This window comes from Equus quagga, chromosome 2 (genome assembly GCF_021613505.1).
Source record: "Equus quagga isolate Etosha38 chromosome 2, UCLA_HA_Equagga_1.0, whole genome shotgun sequence".
NCBI classification, from domain to species: Eukaryota; Metazoa; Chordata; class Mammalia; order Perissodactyla; family Equidae; genus Equus; species Equus quagga.
This window is the reverse complement of record NC_060268.1, coordinates 40,827,258-40,848,220: the sequence shown is the minus strand read 5'-3', so window position 1 is coordinate 40,848,220 and position 20,963 is coordinate 40,827,258. Positions and strand designations below refer to the sequence as shown.

The 20,963-nt window shown below is 47.7% G+C and overlaps 1 protein-coding gene and 1 long non-coding RNA gene across 3 annotated transcripts in view; one reads left to right on the top strand and one right to left on the bottom strand.

Moving 5' to 3' along the window:
- Positions 1-20,963, top strand: part of FRMD5 (FERM domain containing 5) — a 300,075-nt gene that overhangs the window by 265,278 nt on the left and 13,834 nt on the right. For both annotated transcript variants that reach the window (XM_046650681.1, XM_046650673.1), the window contains exons 5-10: positions 2,858-2,955; positions 5,127-5,250; positions 8,082-8,169; positions 16,507-16,595; positions 19,842-19,905; positions 20,507-20,598. In XM_046650681.1, the coding sequence (XP_046506637.1) occupies positions 2,858-2,955; positions 5,127-5,250; positions 8,082-8,169; positions 16,507-16,595; positions 19,842-19,905; positions 20,507-20,598 (555 nt within the window). The remainder of the gene's footprint in view (positions 1-2,857; positions 2,956-5,126; positions 5,251-8,081; positions 8,170-16,506; positions 16,596-19,841; positions 19,906-20,506; positions 20,599-20,963) is intronic.
- On the bottom strand, positions 6,189-9,882 carry LOC124233542 (uncharacterized). The gene is made up of 3 exons (XR_006887093.1): positions 8,692-9,882; positions 7,349-7,459; positions 6,189-7,136 (listed from the first exon to the last, which is right to left on the bottom strand). It is a non-coding gene; the product is annotated as an uncharacterized LOC124233542 (long non-coding RNA).

Genomic DNA, 20,963 nt, shown 5'->3' with positions numbered 1-20,963 from the left:
GACAGTGGATCCCAGTATGAGGAGGAGCCTGTCCCTCTTGAGCGGGAAGGGAGCAAATCAGAAGCTCTAGAAGGGCTTTTTCAAACCCGGGAACGAACACACACACTCTCTCTCACTCTCTGACGTCCTTCCAGGGGGATGTTCTCCTCATTGCCACATTGAGAATCACGGCCTAGAGCTTTGTTCTCCCTTTAAAATATCTCCTTTAGTCCAGTATGTGCTGTCCCTGAATTTTGGACACAGACCAGCAGAGAAGTGTGGGAGGAGTGACGTATGGACTCAGGTGCAGGGAGTGATCAGTGATTAAGGGGCAAAAGGTTTGCTTCCACATCCTGCCAAAGCCCATGGAAGGTGGGAGTTGGAGCAGCGAGAGGCACAGAAGCACCCTCCCCCTCTTCTCCTCTCCCTCTCTCCCACATACCATATAAAGCGCTCTCCCCTTCTCCCCCTCATCCCTTTCATCCTCTTCATCCCCCGCTCCTCCTCTCCCTCTCTCCTACACACCATGTGGCATTTCACTGTGGGAAGCAGAGTGAAGACAAGCTTGATTTGGTAGATCCATCTTAATTATTCACTCTGCATGATGTCTTTTTCCTTCAGTATTTCTTGGCAAACATTGGGGCAGAGTGGGGTTGATGGTGATGGTTGGGGTGAGGAGGGGAGTTCTTACTACTTCCAGACTACAGTACTCACCTTCCCTTTGGTTTGAGGAGGGCAGTCCATCCTAAGATGGTTAGAAGGATGCTTTTGAATTTTCTTAAGACAGTGTTTCTTAAACTTTAATTTATATACAAATCCCCTGGGCATCTTGTTAAAATGATTCAGTAGGTCTAGAGTAGGCCTAACAGTCTCCATATCTAACCAGCTCTCAGATGATGCTGATACCCCTGATATGTGGGCCACACTGTGAGTAGCAAGGCCTTAGGAGAAAAGCAGGTTTGATTGTTCCTTCATTTCTGTTTGTTAATGACTGGAATCACCAAGTCCAAGGCTCTCAGAGTCACCTACTGGTATCCGTCCCTGCCCCCACCCCTGAAGTTACACTGTCAATGGTCCTTTTTCTCTTGAGCATTTCCACATGATCAAGTGGGCATGGAATCCTCTGTTTTATTCTTCAGCCTGAAAACAGAAGCAATGGAAACCTCTAGTTGTCCAGGAAGGACCCAATTTCTTTTGGTTCAGGCTGATGGAATTTAAGGGAATTTTACTACATTTCCATTACTCCCCTAGGAATGCTGTAGTTGTCTATGGCTGTCTAACAAAGTGCCACACAACTTAGCTTTAAATAACAAGCATTTAACATCACAGTTTCTGTGGGTCAGAAATTCAGGAGCAACTTAGCTGGGTGGTTCTGGCTCAAGGTCTCTCATGGGGCTGTAGTCATCTGAAGGCTTGACTGGAGGATTCACTTCAAAGATGGTGTACTGTCACGGCTATTGGCAGAGAGCTTCACTTCCTTGCTGGCTGTTGGCAAAAGGCCTCAGTTCCTTACCACATGGTCCTTTCTATAGGGCTGCTTAAGCATCCTCAAGCAGTATGAGTAATCCAAGAGAGAACAAGAACGAGGAGGAAGCTGCAGTGACTTTACGACCTAGTCTCAGATGTCAGCACTATCACTTCTGCTTTATTCTGTTTGTTAGAAGTGAGTCACTAAGTCCAACCCACACTCAAAGGGAAGGAATTAAGCTCTATCTCTGGAAATGAGGAGTATCAAAGAATTTGTGGTCATATTTTTAAACTACCACAGATGTCCCTTGGCCAAAGAGCCACTGTGGTAGGTGACTCACTCAAGCATTTGATACTCCTGGCTTTTGCTCTTCTTAAGAGACCTGTGAGGTTATGAACCTCAGAGACCGCACTCCTTATAAAGGCATTTCAAACTGGACAGTCAACAATTCCATTCCTATTCCACTGCAAATAGGGTCCACCCAACGACCTGTGAAACTATGAAGCAGTTACAGTGCCAGGAGGGCAGTATAATACAGTGAGTAAGAGCCACCCTCAGGAGTCGAACAGTTCTGAATTTGAATCCTGGCTCTGCCGCTTACCAGTTGTGTGCCCATGAGATAATCACTTAAGCCTCAGTTTCTTTATCTTAAAAACAGGGGATAATTACAGTACCTATCTCAAAGTGTTATGTGAGAGTTAGATGAGTATTACATGTAAAGTGCATCACACGTGTACTGGCAGATAGTAAGTGCTCAATACACGTCAGCCACTATTAGCTGTCATTCTTGATATCTTGATATCTTCCTGCCACCCAAGGGGAGAGTTTTCTATATTTGAAGCAGTGCCAGCCACAAGTTTCTATGCTTCCTTCACTGGTGCCTCTTCCTCCCCTATCCAAATTCTAAGACGTCTGGTTGACCTCTGCCAATAACTGAAGGCTGTTCCACAGGTAGACAGATTCTCTTGGCAAGCTGAGGCAGAGCTCTTTCTTGGGCTGGTTCCCTCACCCACCATTCCGTTTCTTAAGAAGGAATGTCAGCCAGAGTCTGAGGTGGAGAGAGACCCAGGGCCTTATGACAGGTTTCTTCTTCCGCAGTGAATTGACCCGGGCTGGCTTCTTCCAAAGTCCAGCACTTGGAGGACAACGCTTTTATCAGGAAGCGCCACTTCTGTTTTGTGCTACCGAAGGAAACTGACAGGATGTTTTGAATTGAACCTCAATGAGTTTGGGGCAAAGTACTTGAAGGCGGGGAAATGGAAAATGTATTTGTTTTGTGGTATGTTTTGAGATTTTTTTTTAATGTATTAAAAGTGCCCTGACAAAGATTTTGATAGGTTTCTATTACATATTTATGTCTTAAAGCAATCAAAGAAATCCTTTCTGGTTCACTCTCTGTTTTCTCTCCAGGTATTTAGTCTTCCTGCAGATCAAAAGGGATCTCTACCACGGCCGCCTCCTCTGTAAAACATCAGATGCTGCCTTGTTAGCAGCTTATATCCTTCAAGGTAATGACTTTTGACAGGATAAATTTGCTTTTCATGCTAAGTACTGATTACATTATTTCAGTTACCACAGATGACTACTTCTTGGATATGAATAGTGTCTAACTCGAAGCAGAGTCTGAGTTAGAGGACTTTGCCTGGACTCCCTAGACCCAGAAAGCTCAGACCACTCAACCCTCAACTGCACCTGAGGTCTTCTGCCAGCCCCTGCAGGTCATCTGGACTCTGCGGGTTTTCCCTGCATGCTTGGTTGATCAAGTTCCTAAGACTCTGGAGAGTTATCTGAATCAATTTTTTCCTGTCCTTTCATGCAAATCTCAAAGATGTGAAGCATTTTGGAATTCTCGTTTCTATTTTAGAGACCTTTCCATTCAGAGTGCTCAAAGTTGAAAATGTTTCCAAATAACAAACATTTCCTAACATGCTAATAAGGTAGAGTTGAGTCTGTGCCCAGCTGATGCCCAGACTGGCTTTTTTTGCAAAATAGTGGGAAAGGTATGCACTCTGCATATATGATCTCTTCTCCTTTCGTGAAATGCAGAGGACTCTCAATGCCTCTTCCTAGACTTCTCTTAGTCCTTAGGCTTGAAAGTCTCACTGGATTGTTTTGGACATAGCACTAAAATCACAAAGTTTCCATCAAAGAATCTGAGCTCTTAATTGGAAATCCGTGACCTCCAGGAAGCTACTTTGTGAAGAGAACCCAGAACATGCTTGCCAATAAGAAACTAAAGTTCTTCTGGCAAGAGAAATGTCACAGTTGCATTAAGAATGTAAAAGTCAGCCCATTGCAACTTTGACTTCTGAGACCCTTGTTTTTTTAAAAAAAATCACCTAAACAGGAAGTCTGCTTGCCAACTCTATGGTACCCAAAGATGCCCTTTTCATTTTTAAAAGAAAACCCGGTCCAATGTAAGTGAAATTTTAGACTCCAGTCTTTCCTTTAGTTTTACCGTAACAACCATATTGAAATTTTCTATTTTTTTCTTTAAAGAAGTAACTGATGTCCAACATGGATGTTCTCCACTTGTAGCTTTCAAAATAAAATCATAATAAGTGACTCCATGGCTCAAAGTCACTCTGGACTTTAGGCCCAGGGAAGCCTTTGGTCTCTTGCTAAACGATAAAAATTCCAAGTTATTTGGAAGGCACAATGAGTAGATTTATGCCACAAGTACAATATTCAGCTGTGAGAGAAGGGCACACTTTTCTCTTAATATTAACTCCTCCCTCAAGACTTCTCATCTGCACTGGTTGTTGTTCTCACCAGGGAAGGAGAAAGGACAAGCACAAAGCAGCTGGAACTTCTTAACCTACTTCCTCTTAACACACCCAGTATGCTCCCTGTGGAGTACTTCATGTGGAGAAAGCTGGGTCCTGACCTGGGAACAGACTGTGGAGAACACCATGGGTCACCACGCCTCAGAGTTCACTGAGCTGAGATCTCCGCAGCTTTAGGGATGGGCTCTCTCTCTGAATAGCTGCAGGAGAAAGCCTTACCCCCTGCAGGGAACTCAGAAGTCAGCCTTAGGACCTGGTGCTCCTGAACTTAATGGTGCTTTCTGGTTACAGCCAGTCTTCCCACTCTGCAGTCCTCTCCAAGGAGGGGCCTGGCACCTGGTCAGTCCTCAATGAATATTTGTCCAAATTTATTCACTTGATTGCTTTGATTTAGACTGCGAGTTGAGTTCTGCATTTGGGTCATGGCTCATTCATCAATTTGCTGTGTCCCTACTAAAATCCTCAAAACAAGATTTAGAATTCTGATCTGGCTCAGGCCCAAGAGGTTGTCTTCCTGATCCGGCTCAGTTTCCTGTGCTGCCACAAAGAGCGTTGCTCCCAGGCTCTCTTCTCATGGCCAAATGGATGAGGATCGTGGTGCAGGCTTCTGCTCTTTTATTGCAAATTTACTTGTGGTCACCTCAGAACACAGGGTCAACTCTACTGTCTCTCCGCTTAGAATTGATATCAACCCAGTGTGCACAGCTGTGCAAAGGTGGGCAGCTCCTGAGGGGCAGGCCCTCTTCCCGACCCACAGCTTTGCTCAGGATCCACTGTTCTCTATAAATCTGGCGCGTGCTTTGGCTTTTGCTCCGAGTGTTAATCTCTTGTTGCTTTGCCAGTGATGATTTACCTGTCTCCACAAATGTTTTCCTCTACTTTCCTTTTGCAAGCGGAGATTGGGGATTATGACCCAGGGAAGCACCCTGAAGGCTACAGCTCCAAGTTCCAGTTTTTCCCTAAACATTCAGAGAAGCTGGAAAGGAAAATTGCTGAGATTCACAAGACAGAACTCAGGTGCGTGACATGCAGTCCAGGCCCAGGACACTGTCTCCTGCACACACACAGCCTGAGCATACAGGCTCTGTGCTGCGTCCTCTGCTCCCACAGACCCAGCCTTCCCAACCCTGGGATGCACCACATTCAGTGATCCACGGACAGCACAACTCAAGCCCTGTGGTCTCACTCTCCAAGAAGAGTGGTGTAGGCTGAGGCTTAAAGGCAAAACAGCCATTGTTTTGTAAGGAAAACAGAGAGGGATTGGCCTCTGAAAGGTATTTGCTTCACTAAGATAGATGAAGAGTCTAGGGAAGAAGCATGAACTGGGGAAAAGGAAAAGGAAAACATAAAAGAAACAGCGGAAGAGAAGAAGGATTGAGTGGGGATGTGAAAAATGGGCAAGCTTCCGCCTTCGGTCTGTAACAGTGTGACAGGTGGCTTCTGGGTCAGTGGATGGGACTGTGCAGGGCTGCCTGATTCATAAATGCTGTGGGTGCCCTGGAGCACTTGGTTCGGGGCTGTGTCTTCAGAACTGCCCCGCTCCACACCACACCCCTGCAGGGAAGGAGGGGAGAAACAGCTGGAGACAAGAGGCTTGTCCTCCTCAGATTCTCTTAGTTTGCCCGGAATATGCCAATTTCTATAAAATAGCATTAACACATCCTTTCACCCATATGAAATAAAATTTTCTACAAAGATTGATTTAAAAAAACAACAATAGGGTATTTGGGCTCCACTTTGTGTGGCGTGCTAGAGCACAGATTCCCCAAACTGATAAACTATAAACAAACAGTTGTATACAATGCAATGTTGTGAAATAAAACGTGCCATCATATTGATACATTACAATTTTTTAAAAATCTTTAAAAATGTTTGTGTAACTACCTTTCTGAGAAAGGACAATGCCCAAGGTGGGGGGGGGGGGAGATGTTTTTATTGATAATATTAAGCTCAAAGTAGTTTCTGCCCTGACCCCCTCATCCCCCTAAATATACAAAAAGCAAAAAATCTTCACCTTCACTCAAAGATTTTACCAACGAATACGTACCCAAAGCTTCCTTAGCCTTTGTAAACAGACCTCCTGCCCACCATCGGTGGCAGGACTTGTTTCCACGCTCCCAGAGGAATAGAGACACCTACCAGAGGTGGAATCCTGGCTGCATCCCACCCCCTGCGCATGCAGGTGCAGCCTTTCCGGCACCGGCTGGGCTCCTCCCATCACTCTGTTAGGGAAATAGCGGCCCCTTGTGGTAAAGGTCAGAATAAACATGGACCTGTGTGAAGGTTCATGGTTCGTTCATTCAAAAGAGAGATCAGGGATGTGCTAGGACAGCCGGGAGGCACTGCCAGAGGGTTTTAGGAGGTGTCAGAGCGGTGGGGACAGTCCCCCAGAAATCTAGCAGAATGCAGGGGATCCCCCAGAAAATGATGCCCGCTCTCAGGGCCCTGGAGGTTTGGGCCAACTCCAGGGGTGAATGGAACCTGCAAGGCCTGCCAGCCTCCAGACAGGGAATGATAAGCTCCCTGGAAGGGGTAGCTGTGCTCAGCTGCCTTTGGTGCCCAGCCCCTTGCCTGCCACACGAGCTTTTTCCAAACACCTTCCATGTCTCGGGCACACTGCTGGATGTAGAAGTCTGCAGTCAACATAATGCCCACTTACACAGGTACTACTTCCACAGGTTCAGCCTCGTCCTCATAACGTAAAAACGTGTCTGTGTTTCCTTTCTCCAACTCTAACACAAGTTCCTTCAGGGCCCAGGCTGCGCCATATTCCTTGGTATATTTTGCAGCGAGTAGCAGAGGCTGGCATATAAAGGTGCTGATTGATGGATGCCTCTCCAGAGGGACACTAGAGGGAATCTGGCCTGCTCCTTCCTTGGGTTGGCTTGTTTCCGGCCCTGTTACTGGAGGCAAATGATGAACTTAGAAATGAACAACTTGCAGTCTTGCCCACCAGTCATCAGAGTTGTTGCTGGCTTCACAAACTGCGCACCCCTCCTCACACCGAAGCCAACCCCACATCTGTAGAAGTACATCTGTCTCACCAGGGCTCTGGACCCTGAGGGAGCCTGATGGTGATACTGCCACTGGTTCTGTGTCGAGCTCATCAACACACCTGCTAAAGAGGCAGCCGGGAGGAGAATGATGCTAAAGGCCCCTTCAGATGGCTTGGCACCAGGGCTGGTATCTTCCTTTTTCTGCTTGTTTCCTTTTCATAGTCATCACCCTGTGGACAAACAGAGCTATTGTGGAGTCTGGCGAGCTCAGCGCTGTCTCCTACAGTGTCTCGTCACCCTCCATTCCCATGTTTCCTTTTGGTAAAGGAAAAGGGTTAGGCAGTGCCAGCAAGATATACAGGCCCCTTCTTTGTATTTTAGTCTAGATCAGATCACAGATGAGACACCCATGGCTTGCAGCCAGCCTATAGATGTGTTTTGTTTGCCCCCATACTATTTAAAATTGTGAAACATCATAAAAAATTAGTATCTCTGACTTCTCTTTAAAAATCACATCTAGCAATGCTGGGCCCTGAATTCCCACATGACTACAGTCTTGGAACTGAGGAACAGCGGCCCTCATTAGATGCAGTAGCACCCCCTGGTTTGTCACAGTCCCCACCACTCTCCATTGTTACACTCAGCCCATGTCATTCATTATGTAGCCTGCCTCAGTCTAAAGACATCTGAGTTTTTGACCTGAGACAGGAGTCTCTGAAGTTGGTCCTAGAACAGAGCAGGGAGCAGACTCTCGACAAATTGGAGACTCACCCTGAGTACTTCTTAATAATGAGTTTACCTCAGGGACGTATGGAGACAGGAAACTCTAAAATCTCATTTTCTATATTCCAGTGGTCAAACACCAGCAACATCAGAGCTGAACTTTTTAAGAAAAGCACAGACATTGGAGACATACGGGGTGGACCCTCATCCATGTAAGGTAAGAGCCCCCCTTGCTGGAGACTGTGCTGACCTTGCCTCCTCTGGAGGGCGCCAGGAGGGTGGGCCACATGCCTGCGCCACCGGCCCTTCAATATCTGGATGATTGGCTCTTTTAGTGACAGATGCCAGAGAAATGTCTCATTTTGAAAACTCTTCTGGATTCCATGCTGCATAATTTTTTGGTGCCACATCAATGTCGGAGGGTCTGAGGCAAAGTCAATCTGAATAACAGATCCAAAACCGGGGCCCCACTTTGGCAGCAGTGGGTAATTTGGTGGAAATGAAGAGAAGAGGAATGTGGAAGGCCCCCCACAGGGAATGATCAGAGACAGCTCAGCGGACTTCCCACCCTTCGCTGACCTGTAATCTAGTTTCTTTCCAAGAGTGGGTTTTATTGACTGCAGCAAGTCACTGGGCGGAGCTGCAGTGGAGTCGCATTTAATTCCATTTTGCGCTGTGAGGGTGAGACAGGAACCAGCCGGGGAGGCTCTGCCCAGAGAAAACCTCTGTAATTACTCACATGTGTCTGGCATTTGGGAGATGAGCTCGCGAGCAGCAACAGTCACTGCGGACAGCACTGGAGACCCATGACCTCCACTTCTTCTCCGCGTCCCAGTTGCTTTGACACTCCTGGTCTCTGCCTCAGCTTCTCCAAACTTTTGCCTCTCTCTTTCCACTACTGGAGAGGCCCCCGTACGACTAGTAAAACTAAATGGGACCAGGAGGACACTGACCCTTTCTTCCTAATAGGTGAGGGGACATCATAAGTTTCCAACAAAAATTAATAGAATAGAAACCAAGGAACCCAGTTATGTGGGGACAGAGTTGCATTTCCCTTAGCTCCCTGGTAAGGTGACAGTAATTTGTTCTTGCATAAAATTTAATGCTGAAACTTCAAATATGAACTTTGAGAACATTCTGGCGCTCAGAAACCCTGGCCACCTTCCCCACTCCTTGGTTCCCTATCCACCAGCACAGCCTACTGCTAGATGACTCTTGTGTTCTTGGAGGCCAGCACTGTCAGAAAACACATTCATGCCTCTTTATACCAAAAAAGTGATAGACAGATATTTACAAATGAATTAGCAAAGCTTCCTAAATAATGCCCTCTGCATAACTGGTGTAGTTTAACCTCCATAAATTGCTCAGCTACTGTCAGGAGGGGCCCTGCACAGGACTGAAGAGACCTTAGAAGTCAGCTGGCCTCAGCTTCAGTACTCGTCTTCTACCTACCAGGGCCTTTGGAGCCTTCTCTGAGCCTTGCTTTCCTCATCTGTGTGAGTACAGTAGGTACTCAATACCTATGCTCCCTGAACTGCTGAGTCACTTAAGAACCTTAAAAGACATAGCTGCCTAAAGATAGATACAGTCATCAGAAGGTGCCAGGTCACTTCTGAGTTTGACTCAAACCCTGCCCAGTCCCCTTGAAGCCACACAGAGTGCCCACCTCTTCAGAGATGGGTCCCTGGGCAGGGCTCTCACCTAACAGCACATAGAGATGGGCAGACAGTGAACCTGAGCACAGCTGAGTGGAGGTGGGTAGGGATCTCCACTGTTGCCCATGTGGGTATGGAAGCTATGGCGGCAGCCAGCCTGGTGTCCAGTCCAAAGTCACATGCACCCTAGGACTGCGGGGCTCCTGGCTCAGCCCTCTCTTTCATGAGTTTGTCTGTCATTGGACACAGAATCTGAAGAGGCTGTAGAAAGGACGACCAGGCACTGTGCAAGGCCCAATCCCATATATCGTATCATTTCAACTCCCAGAAGGAAGGAGGGAAGAGACGTTTGTGGCATGCCTTCCCTGGCAGGCTCACTGGAATCCTTTCCCATTATTGTCTCACTTAATCCTCATGCCAGCCCTGGGACGTAGATATTATTTTTCCTGGTTTATAGATAAGAAGATGAAAGTTCCAGGAGGCCACAATTTACAAGGCCTGAGTGGGAGAACAAGAATTTCAATTCAAGTCACTTGCCGTGCTTATGTACCTATAAGGAGCAGAAGCCCCCAGGAGACTTCCTCTCAGGAGAAGGTGGGAGCAGTCTTCTCACTGGGTTTCCAGTCCTTGTTACTGGGCCCTGTACTTCTTGCTCACCCAGGGCCAGGTCGGGGCCCTGCTGCAGACCCTGCACATGGTCCCTCAGCTCATCTCATTGGGCTCTGGCTCAGAGCCTCCTGAGCAAGGAGAACAGTTCGGGAGCCTTTACTCTTGTTTTTAAGTAGAGTCACTTGGTGATATGCTACCAAGCGCTCGCCTTAATGCTGCTACAAAGAGAGCTGAAATAAGCTGGAGCACTCACTGTAATAAATACTGATGATTTCTATTAACAGAGAGGCAATTACTGGGCCCAGGGAATCTGGGGCATGCAGCCCTAGGGAGGACGGAAGAAGAGGAATCGTTTTGATAATTAAATGAGAGCAGAACAACACTTCGGCTGGGCTCCGCTTTCCTGGACTGATTAAAAAGCTGCTGTTCTTCCTGTCCACACTGATGGTTTCTTTTGGCCCAGAGTGTCCTGGTCTGGCTCTGGGACTAGGAAGAGGAGATCCTACCAACTCTGGGTGGGACAGCCAAGGGGCTCCAGTAGCCAGCTGGCTCACAATAATAGCCAAACTCTGAACTTGCACAAGCTGTGCTGAGCTCCCTACATCTGCTCTCAGCCCCCAACTCCTGGCAGGAGCTCCCCGCACAGCAAGCCTGCAGCTGCAGGAGGAGAGTGGAGCAAACCACTGGCAGCCAGTGTTGTCCCTGTTGCCCAGCCCTGACACCTCTCCAACCACAGGAGCCACCATCTTGTTCCTTCCACAGGGCCCTGGGCCTCCTGCAGGCCCAGACTGTGGCCTCCTGCCTTGCTGAGGTTTATGGAGTGGTCAGATCCATCACAGATACTAGCCGGTACCCAGCCTTATTATGAGTCATGAAGGTGCCATTTATTCAGAGCCTGCATGTGCTAGGCACTTACATACACTATCTCATTTACTCTTTACAATACTGCCAAGAAGATATTTCTGTCCTCTTTTCAAGATAAAAGCACTGAGCCTCTGAGGGACTAATAACATGTCCAGAGTCACTGGTAAGGACAGTACTGGGACTCGAACCTCAAATTGTCTGAGTCTCAGTGCTGTGCTCTTTAAGTTATCATTCGTGGTCTTCCTTCTGGAGAGATGGCATTTATTTAGGAACAAGGTGAGACTCACTGCCAGTTCTGATAGAGACAAAAACCTACGAGACTACTGAAATCATTATATACAAATTTAATGTCAGTTCACCAAGTGGCTTTGTATCTATTCTGTATAGACCAGGAAAAAACTGATTTCAGCAGGATCTAAGTTAGATCAACTATATAAATAAAATTACAGTGTCATTCCTCTGCCCTTAAAATTGGATCATTACTTTCATAATCTAGCTACCTAGGCTCCTATCTAAACAAACCCCCTTCCCCATCTTGACAAGTTGCCCCTGACTTCAGAGAAACAGAACAAGAAGGAACATTGATGGCTCGCCCTCATCCTCAGGTGGGCCCCTCTCGGCTGCACTGTGGAGAGTGTTCAGTTTACTGCTGAAATGAAGAATTTGACCAAAGCCACTTAAGTGGCAAGTTTCCATCAATATTTCCATTTCTGAGCTGTCATAGGGTGACGCCAAGCCTCTTACGGGGTGCCACCGCCTCCTCATTTCCACTCTAGTTTCTTGTGGCCATGTTTAAGTAAGTTGAAACTGGGTGCTTTTCATGACTGACTTAAGGTAAAGGTTCCCAGCTACAAGCTCTTTCAGCAATGGGCATAAGTGTCTGGAGGAGCATGTGGAATCTTCTTCCCTAAGGTTTTTAAAGAATAATAAAGGCTTCATCCACCCAGATTGAATTAGGTTAAATCAGGCTCTTGAGAGGGGACTGGATGAGCCTGAGAGGCGTAACCACAAGAATGCCATGGTCTTGACTCTGTCACACCCAGGTTGTCCTCTGGGGTGGCAGCAGACAGAAGCCTACTTCATTGTATCCAGAGGTGGAACCTGTAGGGACTGCGCAAAGGTGGCCAGATGTCCCTACTTCCAAGAACCAGTCAATGCTGTGATTTCCAAAAATCCTTTTCTGGGGGCCGGCCCCGTGGCCGAGTGGTTACGTTTGCGCGCTCCGCTGCAAGCAGCCCAGTGTTTCGTTGGTTCAAATCCTGGGCGTGGACATGGCACTGCTCATCAAACCATGCTGAGGCGGTGTCCCACATGCCACAACTAGAAGGACCCACAACGAAGAATATACAACTATGTAGCGGGGAGCTTTGGGGAGAAAAAGGAAAAAAATAATTTAAAAAAATCTTTAAAAAAGAAACAAAAATCCTTTTCTGGGCAGAGTGATCATCTTAGGGTGAACTTTGATGATGATGAATTGATGTAGGTCAAGTTTAATGGTGGGTTCCATATGAACACGTGAATGACTCAGTGCAAATCCATCTGCTCTCCAAGTAAAACACTGTTGGCCATGTCCTGGCAATGAGTCATTTGGGCCATCTCCCTAAAATCAGATGGAAGTGATATTTCTCAATCTCTGTCCTCATTTTACAAATGAAGAAACTGAGGTTCAGAGAACTTAAGTAACTCACAGAGCAAATAAGAGGCAGAGCTGGAGTCCTAAACCAGGACTGAGTCTCTTTGCATAGGATAAAAAATTGAAAACACATTTTTTGCCTCACAGCTGTAGAAGTGAACTGAATTCTTACTGTTCTCTGATGTAGAGTGGGGCTGGCGATACCCACTATGTGGCTGTCAAGACCTGAGTTTTTATTCCACCTCCCAGATCCATTGGTGGCTCAGTCCTGTGGATACTGATTTCATCAGGATGGGAAGGAGACAGGGAGGAAAGACAGACCCCAGCTTGATAAGATGGAAGATCTGAGGAACAGGTTACTGCTCTCTCTCTCACTTCTTTCCTCGTCCTCATTTCCTTCTCTTTTTGTCATATAACTTGTCCTTTCACACACAGATCCCAAGGGCAGACTCACAACAAGAATGACACGTTAGATAGAAGAAACTGGAAAAGTTCCAGAGAAGGTGTCAGAGTGGCTGCCTGTTTGTGTTTTCATGCTGGTACAGATGTGAGGTTTGTCGCTGTAATTCCAAGTCCCACCCCTCACGTGCCAGAGACAAGTAACAAACATTCCAGCTGCCCTCTGTCCCTGTGGACGCCCAGGTGCTGGGGCCTAGCAGTGGCCTTCGTCTGCAACTGTTGCAGTGCAAGCAGTTGGAGAATGGCTCTCCTCACAGGAGAGACTGGATTGGGATTGCTCAAGGTGCTATTATTCCTTACTGGAATGAGGTGGTGTCTAATCAGGGTTTGTTCCCAGCTTGCTCCCTGGTCCAAATCAGCCAGGTCAAGAGAGCCAGCCCTGAGGTGTCTGGACAGTGCAGATGGACACTGCCAATCAGGTAACCTGGCCAGCATCGCCCAGCTCAGGAGAGGACCTTCTGTCCCCTTTGCTCTGGCCAGAGGGGCCCGTCACTGGGATGCCTCGCAGATCTCTGTCGCAGCCTGTCTCCTTCCCCTCCTGCCCACTTCACTTTCACCCCAAATCCCAAATGTATCATCAAGATTCCCTTTCTCCATGGTCCCCTAACAATGAGTGACATCTCCCTTTCTACCCCAATTCCCACACCCTCATTTCCTAACTCGCAAAATTGAAACCCATCAACATCAGGAAAAATAGTAAAATGTTAGATTTTTTTTAAAAAAGATTTTGTCTTCAGTTGAACAAATCTAATTAGTAGCAGCTATAATAATATTAACAACAACACAACCACTAGCATATATTCAGTGCCTACGAAGCACAACGTAATAGGTAGTTAATATTATCAACCCTAGTTTTACAACAAGGAATCAGAACCACAGAGAAACGAGGGAGCTGGCAAGGTCACACAGGCTGTGAGTGGCAAAGCCAGAACCTGAGCCTGCGTGGTCTGACCGGAGCCGTGGTCATGGCGCAGGTGCTCTTCTGCCCTGCCTTGGCTGCGGGGGTCGGGGGTGCAAGAAGAAGGCCCTTCCCCGCCAACCCCCTGCTTCTCTTCCCTACTTTTTATTCCCCGCCATCCACAGTCCTCTGCAGGCCCGACCCTGCGTTTCCATCCTTCCACCTGTTTTCCCTTCTAGGCCTTTCCTCTCTCTCAGAGAGCACTGTAAGACACCTTCCCCACCTCCACACTTGTGTCTTCCCCCCTTGTTTTTGCCCATATATGTAACCCCCACGGCAGCCACACTGGCCCCTCTTGCCTACCTCACTGTCTTACACCATCATCTAATAAGCATTTCCTGCGGGCCTGTTGTATGAGTCCAAATAAAGTAAGGTCTCCACCTTCAGGTCTCTGTCTTTCTGAACCTGCAGTTTTAGGACTTCCTTGGGTCCTGCCTGCACAGTGAGCGGAAGGCCTGTCGGTGCCCACCCTCTGTCTGAGGCAGGCTGCCTCCCTGCAAGCAGAGACCTCCCTCACCCCTTCTCCCAGGCATTCCTCCCTCAGAGGCCAGCCTCCTGCCCCAGATCTCTGCCAACCTGCTGGGTTAGCACTGGTGCCCCTGGCAGGGACTGTGTGCAGTGCTGATGCTCAGGTATTAACAGGTCACCAAGCGCTGATGACAGGCAGGAGGAGATCCAACCCCATGGCTTCAGTATCTCCATTCAGGTTATTTTTAAACAGCCATTTGCCCTTGGTTTGAATGACATTGTACTTGCAGCCAAGTGTTGGGGTCACGACAGACCCTGAGGCGAGGATAATAACAACAATATGTTATTTGGAAATGTTTGCAAAACAGTTTATTTCCTGGGCCCAGACACTCACACATGTAACCCTGACTCTAAGAGACAGTTTTAAGGCCAAACCATTTTTCCTGAGGCAAGGCTCATGAGGGCCTGAGGGGACTTCACTGTTCTTAGGACTGATGAGGCTGAAGACCTGTGCCAGGCAGGCAAACTGGGGGTGGGAAAGACTGGAGGAGCCTGACAGCCACAGCCCCCACTTGCATGCTTCATGCCAGGTCCCTGACCCCGACCCCAACCCCATGCCCCCCAGACAGCTGTCCTGCACGCACATTTGACCAGCATCCTGGCATAATTTTCTAGCCACCTGAACACATTCAAACCCTGACAGAGAAATTTCTCACCTGAGGCCCCCATCGTAAAGGAGGCTCCTCTGAGAGACCACAGTGCATCAACTGGCTTTCTGTGCCCTGTCCTAGCAGAGAAAAGGCCTGGTCCTCACAGAGCTCATTCTCCATGTGAGGGAACCACGACCTAGACCTCCTCCTTTGCTCAGCAGAACTTCAAGCCTGGTCTTTACAAACTGATGGTGACAGGTGACTAGGAGGCCTCTTTGTTGGTTCAGGCACCGTAGGGCTGCCGATGGCTGTTCCAATTGACTGGTTGCTTCTTTTCTTCAGCTAAACCTTCCTGAGCGAGCCCAGTGTGTAGGGCCATCATGCAAATGATAACAGCCATTCTCTCTCTAACAGCTTTTTTGAGATACAATTCACACATTAAAAAATCATACTTTTAAAGTGTGTAACTCAGTATTTTTTAGTATATTCATTGAGTGATCACCACTATCTAATTTTAGAACATTTTCGTCACCCCAAAAAAGAAACCCTATTAGCTGTCACTCCCCATCACCCCTTCCCCACAGCCCCTGCCAACCAGTAATCTTTTTGTCTCTATGGGTTTACCTGTTCTGAACGTGCCATATAAATGGAATCATACAACATGTGATCTTTTGTCACTGGAGGCTTACTTAGCATGATTTTGAGGTTCGTCCGTGTTGTAGCGTGCATCAGTACTTCACTCCTTTTTACTGCAGAATCGTATTCCACTGTATGGATGTACCACATTTTGTTTATTCATTTATCAGCTGATGGACATTTGGACTGTTTCCACTTTTTGACTGTTAGGAATAATCCCGCTATGAACATTGAACTTATGTTTTCAGTTCTCTTGGGAACATACCTGGGAGTAGAATTGCTGGGTCATATGGTAGCTTTGTGTTTAACAATTTGAAGAACTTCCAAATTGTTTTCCAAAGTGATTGCCCCATTTTATAATTCCACCAGCAATGTGTGAGGGTTTGCCATTCTCTTTGGATGTTCATAACAGCCTTCTAAAATTGATGAAATTATAATCTACAACTTACAGTTAAGGCCACTGAGGCTAAGGTAAGTAATTTGCTTGTTTCTTCCAAAGGCTATGCTCTTCCCTCTGTGACCTACTACCAGGTATTAACCCTGTATCAGCGATGAACAACTGTGTTTCTCACGCTTTCACTTCTATGCCTGCATCACCCTGATGAGAAGTCTTGTGTTGCAGGATGTGTCAGGAAATGCTGCATTTCTGGCCTTCACTCCTTTTGGATTTGTTGTTCTGCAAGGAAATAAGAGGGTCCACTTCATTAAATGGTGAGTATCTTCATTTCCAAAACAGGCTTTTTATACCTCACCCACTGGGGAGGGCTGTGGTTCCCGTGTCCTTTGTCTGTGATTGGGTAGTTATGGTTCTGAGCCCTCTCTAAAGCCTTGCATCCATTATGGTATCTGATGAAGGTAGTGGTCTCTTCCTAGGGATCCTATTCTTCCAGAGGGGTGTTCCTGAGAGCCAACAGCCTCTCCAGAGAGAGGAAGGTGTGGGAAGTTGATTTCTAGCAGCCTGGGGCTGGAGCCAATGTTAGGGAAGCAAAGTTCCCATGAGAACTGAGTCCTCAGGACTGTCCCCCACTGAGGGCCATAGCATCTGCATGAATGCTTACTCCTTTATCCAGTCTCCTAACAAAGGAGGTGTTCACAGTGACCCCTGAGGCAGATATAAGTTACCTTGTTGCTCTGGCAAAACACCCTCCTCGGGCCAGCCCACCACCATGGACACTGCCTCCAAGAGCACAGAAGCTGCTCCGTCTCTCTCCCATTCCTCTTTGGAGCTTAGGTGTCCTCAACCTCCAGGAGTCACATCCCCACTCTTTATTCCCTCTCCCACTCCCATTTCTAGTAGGCAAGAGCCACTGCCTCAACTGAAGCTACTCTGAACTGCTTCCTCTCCGCCCCATCTGTCTGGGGTGTGTTCTGCATGGCTCTGGGTGCTGATGCGCTACAGACTCTGGTTTGTTGATGGACATTTGTCTCTCCTGGAGACCCTTTTTCTGGCCTCATCAGAACATGTTGCATATTCTACTATGCCCCTGTGATTTCTGTGCCTTCTTGGGCCTTAGACTGCGAAGTCTAAGGTGGCAAAATCCTCCCATGGACTTGGACAAGTGGATTTCCTTGGCTCAGCAGAGCTCAGCTGAGAAACCTGCTCCTGTCATGGTTCCTTTGCCTTCTCCAGAAGAGCTAATGGGGAATCTGAGGACAGAACTGCTTCCTGGCAAGCTTCCTGCTGGGGGTACTGAAGGGCGTCTATCCTCCCATGTCCTCCTCAGCTCCCCTGCTGAGCTTGTGCACAAAAACCACCTTTCCAACGCTTACTGCTCTTGTGAAAAGTGGCAATATGATGGTCAACCAGAGTGCTAGTGACACTGCTCCTCAGATGTGCCCAACCAGGTGCCACCCCCAGAAAAACAGCCATTCACAAGGCAGCCTGCTGCAATGGAGGAAACAGTGTACACTTCAACACCCCCATTTGCTAGGCCACTCACTGCACTCTATGGGTGAAGATGTAAGAGTTTGGGGTCTCCTGTCCAACAAAATTCTTTTCTTTTCTTTTCTTTTTTTTGAGGGAGATTAGCCCTGAGCTAACATCTGCTACCAATCCTCCTCTTTTTGCTGAGGAAGACTGGCCCTGAGCTAACATCCATGCCCATCTTCCCCTACTTTATATGTGGGACGCCTGCCACAGCGTGGCTTAACAAGCAGTGTGTAAGTCCACACCCAGGATCCGAACCGGCAAACCCCGGGCTGCCAAAGCAGAACGTGCGAACTTAACCACTGCGCCACCAAGCTGGCCCCCAAGATACTTTTCGTTAAAAGACAATGAGCAGAATCAGGCCACCACTCTCCCAGTGAGGAGCACTCGCTGCCTGGATACAGCTGGAGTGTCTGATGTTCCTTAGAGGGCCTGGATCCTGAGCCACACTCTAACCAGGATAGTTGTCTCATTTCATCCCTGGTAGGGGGCATGTTTAGCTAGAAACAAGTAGGACACAGCTGTTACCGTCCTTAAAGTGTCCCTACCCCTCCAGAAGCCCTAATGCTCACCCCGTTCTGCTTGACCCTTTTCAACCTATGGCCTATCTCCCATCCCACTTTTCAGGAAGTCTCCTCTTCACTGTCTTGACTTTAAAATAATAGATATAAACCCAATCTCACTTCCAATAGAAAACTCCTTATTTTCCTATCTTGCTTGTTGAAGCCTAGATGATCTGTGTGCTTGTTTGTATATTAATCAATTGATATTTATTGAATGCTGTGTATGAGAGAGATGGATTGGGAGGGAATCAAACAGGGAAGGAATACCACGTGGCTTGTATTAACTCAAAACTAGTGGTCAGCAGTTGCGAACTCTCATCCTGACCCAGCCATGATTTCCAGGGAACAAGGGATGTTCTTCTGTCCAGCAGTAAATTAGGTGTGTGGTTCTCACCACCTTTCTGCTACTTCCTAGGATATTAAGGAAATCTCCCTAGAAATTGCAAAGAGGAAGAAGTCAAGTAGAGGCCGATATGCACGGTCAGACCTCTTTGGGGATCCCACATGGGTAGAAAAATAAAGACTCTGCTGCCAGTGAAGTGGGAGGGCCTTTGGGCTCCAGAGGGCAGCTGTGTCAGGCAATTGGAAGGGAAGTGAGGAGTGACCAATGCTGAAGCCTAGTTCTCTGGCTCTCAGGGACATCCACCTAAACCCCCAGTCACTTTTACATTTTGTAAGTGTAACCAAGGCTGAGAGCAGTATGTGGAGGTGAGGTCTAAGCCGTGCCATGTACAGTAACCATGTCACTTCTTCTGATTTGTGTCTGTCCCGCGGGTGACGTACCCCAGTATCCTGTTTGCCTCTTTTACTGCAGCCATTCACTGGGCTGGTGGCTTCAAGGATTTTTCTACAAAAACCCCTAAGCCCCTTTCCTGGTCAGTACGCTGCATGACTGTTCCATGTAATCTGTTCTCTCTCTTTGGTATGTTGCCCCGCCCACCCCACCCCACCCCTTGAGATCGTTTGACATTGTCTGCATTAAACTGCATTTTCCATCCAGTGGCACAGTCACTTGAAAGACTCAACTCCCTCAGAACCTGGTTGCATTGTTTTCATTATTTGCTGTATCTTGAACTTTGGCCTCATCAGCTACCTGTGGCATCTTACGTTTGACAGTCCCATCCAGATATGCACCTGTGTTATGAACCAAATCGTGAAATGGCCAGGACCACTCTAGCTAGACTCACTCTCCATGCAAATGTTTCCCTTTACAGCCACTGTTGATGAGCCCGAAATCCTATCACCCTATTATTATAGTGTGATTGACCAGAAAACTTGTGGATTGAACTGTTCCAACAACTGTTCTCTAAGGCTACTGCGCTGCTGTCTTGTTTCAGTTCTAATTTTGGCTAAAACTGTGTCTGTGCCTGGAGCCCCTTCCAGTCGGGGTGGGCTGTGCATCTACAAGACTTAGCTTTGAACAAGCAGCCCACAGCGAGGTGACAGGTGCTCTCTTTGTGCTTCTAGGAATGAGGTGACCAAGCTGAAATTTGAAGGAAAGACTTTCTATTTATACGTAAGTCAGAAAGAGGTGAGTGCTGACTTCCTTCTCTTCAGGGAGGGCTGGGCCACTGGGTTGGTTCCTGATGGCCAGGGCTGAACCAAAGTGGTCCATCCAGGTAGAGCTAAGCCACCTGCATGCTAAGCCAAGACCTGGAGGTAACGGATGGGGAAGTGGCTAGGCTCTGGAGCACAGGACTTCCTCAGGGAGGCTGGTGACACCCAGAAGTTCCATACCTCCAGGAGCTGCAGTCAAAGTAAGATTCTTTTGCTTCCATTTGAAAATTCCAAAAAGATGATAAATACAAAAAAAATAAAGAAGAAAATTCCAGATGAGAGTGCCACTTTCTCTGGTGAAGGCTCTCTTGGTTCAACTTGTGCCAGCTGAGACTTACTTTGATTGGACCTGCTGTGTGTGAACTTATACGCTGAACTGAGCTCGGCCCCAGTGGGTCCTGTCGGCCTTGTCTTCCCTTCCAACTAGCCAGCTGCCAGGCAGCCCCTGCCCCATCTGAAGCCTCCCCCAGGAGTCATGGGGAGCCCTCAGACAGCTTAGAGGTCAGTGTCCTGGCCTACGTCACCCTTCACTTGTCCATTTACACTCAGCTATTTCTATGTGGGATTTTTTGTAGGAAAAGAAAATTATTCTCACATATTTTGCTCCAACTCCAGAAGCCTGCAAGCACCTCTGGAAATGTGGAATCGAGAACCAAGCCTTCTACAAGTGAGTGGACATATGTGACGGGGACTGCCTTTATCAGAGCCAGAGTCATAAAAGCTACTTTTAGAGGAATGATGGACAGGAAACTGAGAAAGGAGAAATGAGATGACAAGGCTGGGCTTCCTTATGAAACTCAGACCCCTTTCCGGGCATCTGTCTGTACCCCCTGGAGGGACAGAGCTGAGGTCTGGGAATGCGTCTCAGCAGAATTGCCCAAGTGGTCTGCCTTTCGACGTTCTTGGACAGCCCCATGTGGCAAAGCAGTTTTGGGTCTTTTCAGGGTAAGGCTTGGGCCAGAAAAAGCCCATGGGTGCCTGACTTGAAGTAAGTTGGTTCTGTGGAGCCATTCAGAGCCCTGGGAGGCCCAG